This window comes from Pectinophora gossypiella, chromosome 12 (assembly GCF_024362695.1).
Source record: "Pectinophora gossypiella chromosome 12, ilPecGoss1.1, whole genome shotgun sequence".
NCBI lineage: Eukaryota > Metazoa > Arthropoda > Insecta > Lepidoptera > Gelechiidae > Pectinophora > Pectinophora gossypiella.
This window is the reverse complement of record NC_065415.1, coordinates 16,504,156-16,518,042: the sequence shown is the minus strand read 5'-3', so window position 1 is coordinate 16,518,042 and position 13,887 is coordinate 16,504,156. Positions and strand designations below refer to the sequence as shown.

The window sequence follows — 13,887 nt, the reverse complement described above, 5'->3', positions numbered from 1 at the left end:
ATTCGAGTTTATAATACGTCCAAACATTCACCATATAATTAGTTCGAATCGTACTTAAGTTTATATTCCTTGTTGAGTCTGTGGCTACTGCTATTCTACCACCAACGATGCAAGGGTTACTGTTATGGGTGTCACCTTGAGCATATCGACGACGTCGGAGGTCCAGTTGGCCTGGATGAGCACGAAAGTGCGATTGGTCATCGACCAGATGCTGTGCGTCGTGTTGCTCCGGATCTGGGATATGTTCATTTTCACCTGCACCAAACACACGCGTACCTTTAATAGATTCTTCGTATACGATTACACAGGATGTATTCGCGGCGTTGAATACTGACCCTAAATGCGCAATGATAAATTATTGAGTCCTGCGCGGATCCTTTATATTATATTATTATTATTTATTTTACAAAAAATAAAAACAGTCAAAAAACATTTTATCTTTGATGTGACTGTTTTTCTTTTTTCACCTAGCGGTACACATCCTTAGGCATAGTTGTAAAGTAAAATAAAAGAATTATTAAGAAAGGGATAGCGACAAAATGATTATTTTTGAAGTAAGGTAGAAAATCTAGAAAAAAATACAAAATGGGTCATATCTCCTTGTTGTGAATTAACTTGATTTGAAATGGATTTAGCGCTATAGGTGTTCCAGAAGGTTTTCAAAAAAAATAAATACAACTTGCACGTTCTGATGACTTATTTATCGTGAGGGGGGTTGAACCACGCCCTAAAACACAGGAAGAAAGCGCCTGCAGGAAAAGTAATAGCTGCTCATTAAACAATGATTTGCTCCGCATACGACGACAGGCGCTTCAACATGCCCCCCGGCGTTGAAAACAGCGTTTTCAACAAGCTTCTGAAGAAACAGGCAGCGGGCAAAGCTTACTGAATGCTCTCCGAATAATTCCAGTCGTCGTTCGAATGTCAGCCACGCGGACGATGCCATCGGGACCCGGATGAACTGCGACGATTCTGCCCAACCTCCATTTAAGCGGCGGTAACTGGTCGTCTTTCACCACAACCAGAGAATCCAATTTCAACTCGTTCTTACACGATCGCCACTTTACTCGATGCTGCAACTCGGCAATATATTCTTTACTCCACCGGTTCCAAAATTGGTGGCGAAGCTGCTCGATGCGTTGAAAACGTGACAGAGAGTGAGTGGGTCGGTCCTGGTGATCCGGTTGAGGCAAACAAGTCAGCGGTCTTCCGATTAAAAAGTGTCCCGGCGTCAAAGGAGTGCAGTCTGCAGGATTGGAAGATAATGGAGTCAGAGGCCGTGAATTCAAAATGGCTTCGATTTGCGTCAGTGTGGTGTTAAGCTCCTCATACGTTAAGTGACAATTTCCCAACACTCTTACTAAGTGGTACTTGGTTGACTTCACGCCCGCCTCCCAGAGGCCTCCAAAGTGAGGGGTATAAGACGGGATAAAATGGAACGTAATGCCATCATTGGATAGACTTTCACCTAAAGAATTGCAGTTAGCCTTCAAAAAATTGGAAATGTCTTTGTATGCACCAACAAACGAGGTACCGTTATCTGAATAGAGATTAACAGGTTTTCCTCTGCGCGAGATGAATCGACGTAATGCCAGTAAGAAATGATTGCTCGTCAAGTTGCCCACTAACTCTAGATGTATAGCTTTAGTAGAAAAACAGATAAATACCGCAATATACACCTTCACCAATCTACATCCACGACCTTGACGACTAGCGCACATAATGGGACCCGCGTAATCGACGCCGACGTTCTCAAATGGAAATGATCCAGAAAGACGCTGCCGTGGTAAGTTTCCCATCAAGGGGTTAATAACCTTACCCTTCATACGACTGCATAACACGCATTTATAGTAGCAAGCCCTAGCCAAATTACGGCCCCCTATGGGCCAATAAGTTTCTCGAATAGATGCCAGTAGCAATTGAGGACCAGCATGCATCAACCGTTTGTGTTCAGATTCAAAAACTAGTCTAGTAACATAATGAGTGGACTGTAATAAGATAGGATGCTTTTTACTAAAAGAAAAATCGGAATTGTCAAGACGACCACCAACACGCATGATTTTATGCTCATCCAGATAAACATTGAATTTTAGTAACGGACTCTTTTTCGGTAAATCTTTATTATTTAATAGAAGTCTATATTCTGGAAAGGATTCGTCTTGACACTTCACGATGATCAAATTCAGTGCATTTTGTAACTCCTCACTACTCAAATAATCGGCCGACAATGACTGCTTTCTGCAGCGGTTAATAAACCGCAGAACGTAAGCTACGGTACGTACAAGCCGTGAGTAATTAGAAAATCGCGAAAAGTCAATTAATTCTTTACTGTTATCAGTAACAGTAACGTTCAATGTAGTTTCAAGTTTAGTCTCCGGTAATTTCCCAGAATGTGTGGGCTGAGAAGGTAATTGAATGGGTTCTTGTTTTAAAAAATCGGGACCTGTCCACCAGAACTCCGAATTAAGCATGGCACTAATATTCATACCGCGCGATATTAGGTCAGCAGGGTTCTTATCAGTTGGGACGTGAAGCCAAGTGCAGCTGCCTGCCTTATCTAAAATTTCAGCAACGCGATTGCGTACGAACGGCTGAAGTTTAGAAGGTAACATACGCAACCAACCCAATACGATGGTAGAATCAGTCCACAAAAAAACTTCATCAATTGTAGCCCGAAGTGAACTACTTATCTTCTCAAACAATTGAGTACCCACGAGAGCACCACACAACTCAAGCCTCGGAATAGTCGTGGCTTTGATTGGGGCTACACGACTTTTAGCCATTAACAAGCGAACCAAAACTTGACCATCCCTATTAGTAGTGCGAGCATACGCACACGCACCATATGCACGCTCTGACGCGTCAGTAAAAATGTGTAGTTGTAACAACTTATACATGTTACAAACAATTACACGAGGAATCCGAATGGTGTTCAATAATGGTAATGTCTTTAAAACTTCATCCCAAAGATTGCGGATGCTTGGAGATAAGGGTTCATCCCATGAGACCTTCTCTAACCATAATTTCTGTAACAACATTTTCATAACGATCACACTTGGAGCTAATAAACCTAATGGATCGAAGATCTGTGCAATAACTGACAACACGTCACGCTTACTATTTCCATTTGGTAAACAAAAACCAATCGGGAAGCAAAGTTCATCCGAATCTGCGTGCCAACCAAGACCTAACAGCTTGCTAGGCTCATGAGTTCCTATATTTAAATCGAGGAGTGCGGTTTCACTATCGGGCACTAACTGAGATTCGTTAGATTTCCATTTTCTTAATGACATACCTGCCTGGGCAAATGCGTTAGTAATCTCTGTGCGTATATTAAGGGCCTCATTCAGTTCGTCAGCACCGGTAAGCAGGTCATCGACATAAAAGTCGTGCTTGATGATTTCAGCGATCCTATCATCCTTGCAATCGAGCCCGACCTGCCGCAAGCATCGTGTGGCAAGATAAGGGGCACTAGCCGTGCCGTAGGTCACGGTATTGAGTTGAAAGATCTTGACAGGTTGACATGTACTATCGCGCCAGAGGACCTGTTGCAAATACCTATCAGACGGATGGACGACAATCTGTCTATACATTTTTTCGACATCTGCCGATAATATATACTTATGCTGTCTAAAACGAATCAGTATAGACAGGAGGTCGTCCTGAACCGTAGGTCCAACCATTTGGATGTCATTCATGGAAACCCCGGACGTTGTAGGACAACTTGCGTTGTACACCACTCTGAGCTTAGTGGTTGTACTACTTTCGCGTAAGACTCCGTGATGGGGTATAAAATAGGCATTGCAGTTCGAATCAGGTTGCTGACACTCAGACATATGACCTAACGATTGGTACTCTGCCATGAAGTCGTAATACATTTTACTCAAATCAGGTTTGCTTTTCAGTCTACGCTCCAGAGAATATAAACATTGGGCGGCTCGGTCAAATGATTTCCCTAAAACATCAGGATTTTGTTTCAATGGGATACGGACACAGAAACGACCATCATCGAGACGGGTAGTCGTTTTAATAAAATGGTCCTCACATAATTTTTCACTGGGTGAAAAATGATTTGACTTGGAATCGATTTCCTCCAGCTGCCAAAATCGAGTTAAATCGATGCCACAATTATCAGTGCTACCAGGGCTCTGCGTCGTTTTAAGCAGATTACAGCGAATATCATTCGACAATAATGTAGCATGACAGCTAGAAACAGGACCTGATATAATCCAACCCAACTTGGTTTCGCAGAGAACAGGTTTTTTATCGCCTAACTTTATTTTCTGCGATCCTAACAGATCCCAGAAGAGATCGGCCCCAATCAACATATGCACATCAGCGGGCTTATAAAATGTTGGATCGGCTAAGCAAATGTCTGAGGGTATTTTAAGATCACTTATGTCGACCTCACGACTGGGTACACAGTTTGTAATTGACGGTAAAACAAAACAATTGATGTCAGCCACAAAATTGTCATCCAATGACTTCATATTAACCTGACAAGTTTTACCTACGTGTGAGGTCACGTTGTTTATGCCCAGAATCGACCTATCAATCTGACTGGTTCTTAAATTTAACTGCCGGCAAAGTTGCTCAGTGATCAGGGACGACGTGCTACCGCTATCAAGTACGGCGCGAACCACGTGTTCGTGATTATCATTGTCGCACAATTTAATTAGAGCGGTTGATAATAAAACATCGTTTTGATTTGTATTACCCGAAGAAGTTAAAGTGGCGTTTGCAGACAGGACCATATTCTCACTAGTACAATTTCTAGACGATGGTGGGCGACTTGAAGTGGAAGGCTCATTATAAGGTAAGTGAACATTCTCATTATGTGCATTTGCAATCGATTTATATTCAGTTGTATGCAACAATGTATTGTGACGACGTTTGCAGATTTTACACCCTTGTTTCCTACAACGATTTGCAAAATGACCGGCTGTCAAACAGTTGTAACATATTTTGAAAGTGGGGACTAACTTCAGCCGTTCTTCGTTGCTTAAGGCCAAAAAGGAAGAACAATCAGTTAAAGTATGATTACCCTTGCATTTAGGACAAACCTTAGATGACAATTGCGCATTAGAAGTGTTTTGCACACCGACCATAGACTTCAGTTTAGGATTGGACTTGTTGCAGGTACTTGCGGGACCATTGCGTGACATCTCTAACGTCTCAATCAAGTCCGCGCGATTACGTATGAACTTAATGAACTTTTTGAATGTGATAGGGTCATCCTCTTCTAAGCGGCCCTTGTACTCTTCCCATTCTCTAAAGGTTTTGAGGTCCAACTTTTGAGTCACAATGTAAATTAATAAGGTGTCCCAGTGTTCAACAGACTCACCTAAAGACTTTAAAGCCCGAATATTTTTATTAAGTTGGTCAATTAAGCGTTTTAAATGAGCAGAAGACTCTTTGACATTTTCAATGTTGAATAACGCTGCGACGTGATTATGAATTAGCAGACGTTTATTGTCGAATCTTTCGCACAACAGTTTCCATGCCACTGAGTAATTACTAGCCGAGAACTCAATGGAATTAATTACCACGGCAGCAGAGCCTTCTAAACATGCGCGTAAATAGTGGAATTTATTTATTGCGTCAATGTCGTCATTTGAGTGAACAAGACTAGTGAAAGTGTCACGAAACTCCAACCAACTCTCATAAACACCATTGAATTTTGGCAACTGTATTGTAGGCAACTTGACGAGCTGATTACGGTTACTTGTATGAGTGCTCTTATCACTACCCGCAGGTGCCGGCGGCTCATTAGCCTTATTAAATGTAGACAACATTTCTTCGGCGTCGGCTAAAGCACGGTAGTACTGCGAGTCAAACTCAGTACGTGCGGTATATTGAGGCTCAGGTTCTAACACTAAACATTCTATCTGCAACTGCACCTCGTCATATTGGTCATACAAAGACTGAAGTTTACTTAAACGCAACTGCAATTCCCTCGCGTCAGAACTAGTTAATTCTTTCTTAGATAACTCTGTGCAGAAGTTAATGAAACCAGTCAATCGTCCCTTAAAACTGCCTCTCTTTTTCACTAAATCCTTTACCACCTCATCCCCGGCCATTCTGGGAGTCGAACAACGTCAACCTGATTAGAGTGCTGGGTTATTAAATAATCTTGACTTAACACCATATAATTGCCTCAATCGTCATAACCTCCAAACTGTTCCAAACTCCAAATTCCTATTGCTGATGATATCCACTCAACATCCAGCTTCGAAGGACCATGTTGTGAATTAACTTGATTTGAAATGGATTTAGCGCTATAGGTGTTCCAGAAGGTTTTCAAAAAAAATAAATACAACTTGCACGTTCTGATGACTTATTTATCGTGAGGGGGGTTGAACCACGCCCTAAAACACAGGAAGAAAGCGCCTGCAGGAAAAGTAATAGCTGCTCATTAAACAATGATTTGCTCCGCATACGACGACAGGCGCTTCAACACTCCTAAACCGTAAATAATCGCTGAACACACATAGGGGTGTTTCTGGTAGCTAATGAGTCCTTCTATCCAATTTTTCATTTTGAACGTGAACTTCTGGGCCACCCTGTATATATTGGTACGAAAGGGTATATGAAAGATCTATGATTTCCAAGTAAACTGTAAATAGCTGGGCTTTGGATTGTATTCAGAAGTTAAAAAAGATGAAAGGAAATAATTGTTGCGTGGCGCAGCAGCTGTCTGTCAACATGTTCCATTATATAGCGCCCGCTGTCAAGTTCACATGGCTTCAGTGTTTCAACAGGGCTGATTGTTCTTATGAACGAAAGATACTTTTTATTGAACTCACTAGTATCCAAATAAAACAAAAACTATGTTTTATTTTAAACTCAGTTTGTTAATGTTATCTATCAAATAGGTACCTAGTAAAATAACTCGCTTCTTTATAGTTAATAGGGTGTTTAACTGGGTCAAAAATTTATTATAAAATGCTAATATACAATAAGAAGCCAGTCTACTTTTTGAAATATTTCGAATTTAATTTATGAATTAAGTAACAATGAGTATGACTGTTTGTCGTTTTTATTGATGACGTCCCAGGACAGTATTTCTATACGACCTCGAAACAAAAAGTAGCCTATTCTCACCTCCCTCTCGTTCTGCGCCTCCAGCTTCTCGAAGGTGACGGCACCAAGGATGCAGTACGCGACCACCAGGCTGATCATCACGAAGTGCGAGAACACCACCGAGCACAGCTTCCATGTGTAGTACAGCACCTGACACATAACACCTATATACTGTGACGAAATAAGCAGAAGTAGTAATAATAATCCCACCAAAAAAAAATCACGTAAAATATAGCCAAGACGAGATCACATTGATTGCAATGCCAAAAAGTTAACAGATCTCATGTAGAGCTAGAAAAAAGCGTAATTTGTGCCTATAAAAATGTATAAAATAATCTTGAATAATTAATTATAAATTAATTCAGTGCAGCCTCTTCTTCTATCGTGTGGGTTGTAAGGTGGATTGCCAACCCCATCAACCCTGGTGTCAAGGTTACTATAGCTGCCTAAGGCCCGGCATTCATTGATTCAGTGCAGCTGTGAAATACACTACGACGTAAAGTGGCTTGGTTTGTGTTTACTATTTAGACTTCAATCAAGATTGCTATGAAACCAAAATCAGGCTGTCGCAGATAGCCGCAAGATCTAGCACATTCTCAATTATAGTGAGCATTTTTTCTACTGGCAATCAGCTGTTAGTTTTGTCTACAAAAAATAAAATGCTCTATGGTATCGTATATTTTTTTGGTACAGTGGGTGTACGGTCACGCACGAGCATTAATATGTATACACTTTGGTACCATGTCACATTAACTTTTTTGACAAATTGAACTGTAAGTCTAATTAAATGTCAAATATGTTAGTGCGACAGAGTCCTAAAGTGGGTACATTAATTTTCACTAACACCCATACGTACTTGCATGGCTACCTGTATGTACTTCTAGGGTGTGTATGTGACATCGTAACGAATACTGAGGGGGGTGATTCAGCTCATTCATTTTGTCAAGGAAATCAATCATCTCCGTCAGTATTCATTACGATGTCACTAACACCCTGTATGTGGGGATGACATTTGGAGATGAGGTGAGGTGGTATGTAGTCTATCGGATTAGAATTAAAATGATGTAAGTAATATAAGTCGCCTTGAGGCGAATCAGGAATGAATTATCTCCATAAGTACTTCAAAAGGATCAACTTGTTGCCTGCTTGTTTGTCTGTGTAGTGAGTGAGTTTTCTTCTTGATTACTTACTTTAGCACACTTGCTGGGTGGTGGCATTGGGTAAGGGGGGTGGGGGATCTCCCCGCGCTCGCGCACCTCACGCCGCGACATGGTGCCGACCCACTGTGACGTCACCGCACACCAGCACACCAACCTCTTGACGTCACCACTCCATCACATTCTACACACACTAATTAAACCTTGAAAACAATAAATCACAAAAAAATACGGCTTGCTTCCATTATTCATTTCTATTTCTGACATTAATTAGGTTTCTAAATACACCTCGTCTGCCTCACTTCCTTCACAGTCAATGTTTAATTTTAAGACGCTGTTGAATAGTCTCAAAACTTCAGAGAGTCTTTAGATCAAATGGAAAATCTAATTTACGCGTTCACAAAAATCCGACCACTCGATCATGCGTAATAAAATGTAACGATTAATGTTTTTTCTTTCACCGAGTAATCCTGTATAGACACTGTTATGATGTTCCGCACAAATATTTACAGATGCGATGATGATTATTATATTTTATAACGTTTGTAGAGCGATCGGCGCGCGCGCATGCCGACTCTACTAGGATAAATCTGGCGAGGCCGATTCCGAGTTTACGATCAAACGCGAGCATTTGGGTCGGTGTCCATACCTCATAACCGATACCGCTAAAATTACACCGCGCCTCAATGAAAGGAAGAGTGCAGCTCACGTGCCCTAATTACGTACACTTACAGTTTAAATTTGAAGGTCACGAGAAAGTACCTGCTTTGTCGATAGAGAGATAATGTATGAAATAATCTTCAGCGTCCACTGAGTAGTTAAGGAGGACCGTTCTTAAGCCGTGGAAATCCCCAATACATACACAACCATCCACACAATAATACAATACAAAAAAAATAATAATAATGTGGATTGGTATCGACCTATTATCGAATTGGCCCACCGGTGAGAACCAACAGGTTGCACGCGGGCGCTATTTTATTCTACAATATAGACCATAATTTCACCCTTTCATTATTTTTAAATAAAAACAAACAATCATTCAATTTAGCTAACTACATAAATGAAGCAGCATTATTGTACTCCGTAACGGCTCCGACAAGCGTACCAGCATGTTTGTGTTCAACAATGAAGGAGGGTAAGAAATATGTAAATAAAATACTTTGAGAGAATCTCGCAACGTCGTTGGTCTTATTTTTAATCGGCTAGCTATTAAAGTTGTTTTAACTTCACAGCTTTCTGATAGGTTTGCGCTTAAACTTGTACTTTTTAGATTAATACGAATGTTAAAAGGAATGGTGTTGTTGTGTGTCAGACTGACGTCGACGGCGATGCAGTTGCGCTACATGGGGCAGCTACGCTCGTGGCTGCTGCTGCTGGACTCGTGGCCGCAGCGAGCGATGCGCGAGCGCCGCCACGCGCTGCCTCTGCGTCACAACAGATTCCTCTTCGCGCTCTGGAGTTCCACCATCGTCCTGCAGGCCCTCTACATTCGCAACAATATGGCTGTCATGTCCTTCGTAGAGCTCGGACACACCTACATCACAATGTTCATGACAATTATCGACTGCGTTCGTATCTTATAATATTTTATACTAATTTATAATACATTTAAGCTTTTGGAATTCACACATGAAAATGTACACAGATAACGTATCTGTTTCTTTTTCTAGTATATGGTACTTTATTTGCAGCAACGCGTTACTTTAATTTGGACGAAAGCATACCAAGAGGTTGGAAAAGAGTTTGTAACGAAATTTCATTTAGTCCACCACAGGCAGATGTCAGACCACGCTGAAAAGGTGAACCCGGTTATAATCCAATGACTACAATTACAACGACTACGAATACAACTTGCTAGTTTCTGACTGTCATGCTTTATGTTACAGATGTACAAGCAAGTGCACCGTATCTGCTCAATCTTCGTCAACGTGGTGTACGCGCAGATGATAATCGCTGCATTCCTGTTCAACTTGATTCCGCTGCTGCACAACTACTCGTCGGGCATGTTCAGCAGCATGCATCCAGCAAACGGCACCTACGTGCATTCCGTTTACTATGAGTTGCCATTTGATTACACCACCAACTTTATCGGCTATCTGGCTGTTTTCATCGCCAACTTTATACTTACGTACGACGCGGGGAGGTGCTTCCTAGTATTTGACATGTATCTGTCAGTGATAGTGTTCCACGTGTGGGGACACCTACGCATCTTGGAGCTTCACCTGCAGCACTTCCCGCACCCCGCCGACTTCGCCGCTGCCGCCCGCTACACTGACGAGGAGTCTCGGACAGTCCAGCACATCTTAATACAGTTGATAAAACATCACAAATCGATAGTGGAGTATGTCTGTAATTTTTATTACAATTTAAAAATTTCTATAATTGAATGAATACCGATAATATCCATTATCCAAATATCAGTCCAAGTATTGCTCGTCTCGTGGAAAAGCAACTGTCTGTGCCCTGCTACAGATTCATGCGACAGTTGTCGTCGGCGTTCGGCCCCATGCTGGCGGCCTACCTCACCTTCCACCAACTCTGCGGCTGCCTCCTGCTACTCGAGTGCTCCAGCCTGGTAATAGCATGCTATAATTTTCACACGACGTTATGATAAGGTACATTTGATATTAGTGTTATTTGTTTGTATTAGGATTCAGAGGCACTGGGGGAGTACGGGCTGCTAACGCTTGTGTTATTCCAGCAGCTGATACAGATCTCCATCGTATACGAACTAATCGGATCACAGGTGCGTGCTATTCCGCATCTTTAATATATTTATTTAAAAAAATCCTTTCTTGGGCAACGCAGTCGAATTAAGGTCCCTCGCGAATAAGGTGAGAGTTGCGTCTGTCCCAGATGTAGAGTTCATCTCAACCAACCCATTTCCTACCCACCTTACAACATGACCTTTGTTACTTAGATTCATGTGAATGTGTTGTATTCAGAGCGAGAAAGTGAAGAACGCGGTGTACGCGCTGCCGTGGGAGTGCATGGACGCGCGCGGTCGTGGGTTGCTGCTGTTCTTCTTGCAGAACGTGCAGGAGCCCATCACCCTCAAGGCCATGGGTGTCGTGTCCGTCGGCGTGCAGACCATGGCTGGGGTGAGTGAAAACGAACTGTGTTCTAGTGCGATGATGCCTAGAAAAACTATTGGTATAACTACTATAGGGGTATTTTGTGACTTAATCAGGGCTTTTAATAATATAAATCATGAAATCTATCCACTTCTTACTTGAAAAATTAAGTCCAAAAGGTACAAAAAAAATGGAGTAAACACTCTGGAATCTCTTGTAAAGATAAGTGTTCCGTAGGGATCAATATAAGGTCCCAGTCTGTTCTATTCTTAGTGTATATAAGTGACCCACCTAGCATGATACTGTACTGTATCTGTGGGTCATTTATAATTCATCCAATATACCTAGTATTATTTGCTGGTGATACATCTTTTATAATTATTTAACCGTCGCCAGAAATTAACACAAAAAAATGCAATTAACGTATTATCTAAACAATGATGGGGATAGTATATATATATACGTATAGTCGAAACTTCAGTGGGGCCCTCATATTACTGGGGTGTTAAAATGGCCACATTGAAGCAATTCATCTAAGAAAGCAATATTGCAATTTGACATTTGTTTGTATTGCGCACAAATTGCAATATTGCTTTCTTAGATGAATTGCTTCAATGTGGCCATTTTAACACCCCCTGTACTTGCCGGCTGCATTACCTCTGCCGTTTCAATACACTAGAGCCGAGGCTTCTTAGCCTCGTCATTTCCTATGCATCTACCTTTGCATGACCACAGATACTTCTAGAAAGTTCTATGCCGCTTGCCATTTCATGGTTTGTGTTGTCCTATTTCATTGTCTGTTTACTATTTTCTATTCCAGATCCTAAGAAGGTCCGCGTCATATTTTATAATGTTACGCACTGTAGATCTCTGATTTATATTTACAAAATATTGAAACTAAAGTTGGCGTATACTGCGGGTATGACAATAAAACGTTATGGTTATTATAGAATAAATTATTTTATTTACATCGGGTCCCGAACTGCGGTGTACATTGAAAGCATTATTGACTGAGATTATGATTGATAGATTTCCATTAACACATTAGACGCATTTGAAATATTCGTACGTGGCAGGAATTGAAATATTTTATCTCAAAAGCCAATGATCCTTTGCATTGAAGAAGTAAACATAAAATATGATTATAATAATAACAAGGCACGACGCAGTCCGAGACTCGCATATTCTTACTATACAGGTAACAAACAATATTTTTCTTGTACGTACGTATTCTAGATAAATATATAGGTAAGTATAAAGGTAAGTAGTAAAATAAATCGTACGGCTAAAGATATAAACAAGAAGTCTTCGCAATACAAACCAGATTCCACTTGAGTCGATGAAGGAAAAAATCTGTAAATTCTCTTATGGCATTGTGTAAAAAGATTTGTGATAGAGTTGGCACTGATTTTTAAATAATATCAATATATAAATAAAAGAAACAGTAAGTTGATGTACCTTTTTATAGAGTACTTATAACATTTTATCACCCTGAACGTGCCTTAAAATTCTAAATTGTATTAAAGGGCATGTAAACACTGTTGTAAACAAAGTCCCATTCGGGATAACATATTATTTATGTCCATATTTTGTCTAAAACAAGGAGTTTTTTTTTTGTATAATAATAAGTAACATTATCTCTCTCGACTCAACATTATCTATCTCTCAACGGTAGATGTTTATTATTCTTATGTTTATTATTATTTAGCGTTGTTACTTTATCTAGTCAAGACCAGTGGGTTGCAGCAAGTTTAAGCGTTAGGATTACTTATAAACTTTATGTTTGTTCTTGTAATCTTTATACTGCGTTGGCCTTTTTGACTCTATCAACCACTGTCGCTAGCATCGTGACGTCATCTGGTTAGACTCAAACATGCGCCGCGGCCGCGCCAGCTGCTCCGCTTCAGCGATAGTGTCCGGCAGCCGCGTGTTGAGCGTCTCCGGCGTGGTCAGCATCAGCGCGCCCGCGACCAGCGCCGTCGCGCCGAACAGCACTGACGGCAGCCATGACACGTATATCGCCTGTAAAAGAACATAAAACGATTATTTTCACTATCACTATTTTCCTACCGTTATGCCGGGTACAGGGCCCACTTACATAACCTGAAAATTTGACAGGTCCGATTTTTAACGAAGCGACTGCCTATCGGACCTTCCGATCCGAAGGGAAAATCATCCAATCACAAAATTAAAACTTTCACTTCTATAACAAGTATAAAATAGAACTCTAGTTATGCCTTCAAAGGTTTAAGTAACAAGGTAAGGTAACAGAAAATAGGTTACGTAGTGACATACAGACAGGTACATATTTCACTTCTTCTTCTTCTTATCGTGTGGGTTGTGAGGTGGAATACCAGCCTCATCAACCCTGCTGTCAGGGTTATGATTGAGCCGCCAAAGGCCCCTGACATGGTTCATGTAATGATTACACTAAGATTTCCCTAAGAACTCTAAAATAACGTGGAAAAATCATGTATATATTAGAGAAAAAAAAACAATGTGTTTGAGAAAAGTCATCAAGATTTTGTATATTGCCTTGACCATGAGAAATTAAGGCGCACTCTAAAAAA

At 40.9% G+C, this 13,887-nt stretch overlaps 3 protein-coding genes across 6 annotated transcripts in view; 1 reads left to right on the top strand and 2 right to left on the bottom strand.

Moving 5' to 3' along the window:
* Positions 1 to 8,809, bottom strand: part of LOC126371415 (uncharacterized) — a 34,202-nt gene extending 25,393 nt beyond the window's left edge. The window contains exons 1-3 of one of the 2 annotated variants that reach the window (XM_050016697.1): positions 8,274 to 8,809; positions 7,105 to 7,233; positions 136 to 255 (exon numbers count right to left, since the gene is read on the bottom strand). In XM_050016697.1, the coding sequence (XP_049872654.1) occupies positions 136 to 255; positions 7,105 to 7,233; positions 8,274 to 8,354 (330 nt within the window). In that variant the 5' untranslated portion in view covers positions 8,355 to 8,809. The remainder of the gene's footprint in view (positions 1 to 135; positions 256 to 7,104; positions 7,234 to 8,273) is intronic. The other variant, XM_050016698.1, reaches the window with a different exon arrangement.
* A 543-nt stretch (positions 8,810 to 9,352) lies between these two features.
* LOC126371645 (uncharacterized) lies at positions 9,353 to 12,191 on the top strand. The gene is made up of 8 exons (XM_050016957.1): positions 9,353 to 9,378; positions 9,556 to 9,811; positions 9,935 to 10,042; positions 10,130 to 10,584; positions 10,665 to 10,818; positions 10,894 to 10,989; positions 11,189 to 11,344; positions 12,138 to 12,191. Exons 1-8 carry the CDS (start codon positions 9,353 to 9,355, stop codon positions 12,189 to 12,191), a joined length of 1,305 nt encoding a protein of 434 aa, XP_049872914.1.
* A 67-nt stretch (positions 12,192 to 12,258) lies between these two features.
* Positions 12,259 to 13,887, bottom strand: part of LOC126371240 (organic cation transporter protein-like) — a 29,229-nt gene continuing 27,600 nt past the window's right edge. For 2 of the 3 annotated variants that reach the window (XM_050016513.1, XM_050016514.1), the window contains exon 7: positions 12,259 to 13,339. In XM_050016513.1, coding sequence (XP_049872470.1) covers positions 13,157 to 13,339 — 183 coding nt within the window. In that variant the 3' untranslated portion in view covers positions 12,259 to 13,156. The remainder of the gene's footprint in view (positions 13,340 to 13,887) is intronic. The other variant, XM_050016515.1, reaches the window with a different exon arrangement.

What these genes read in the sequence shown, in the direction of transcription:
- LOC126371645 (XM_050016957.1), top strand. Translation starts at nt 9,353, where the DNA reads ATGTTTGTGTTCAACAATGAAGGAGG. An exon ending in TGTCAGACCACGCTGAAAAG is followed by an intron (nt 10,043 to 10,129) that starts GTGAACCCGGTT and finishes TTTATGTTACAG; the next exon opens with ATGTACAAGCAAGTGCACCG. An exon ending in CATCACAAATCGATAGTGGA is followed by an intron (nt 10,585 to 10,664) that starts GTATGTCTGTAA and finishes TCCAAATATCAG; the next exon opens with TCCAAGTATTGCTCGTCTCG.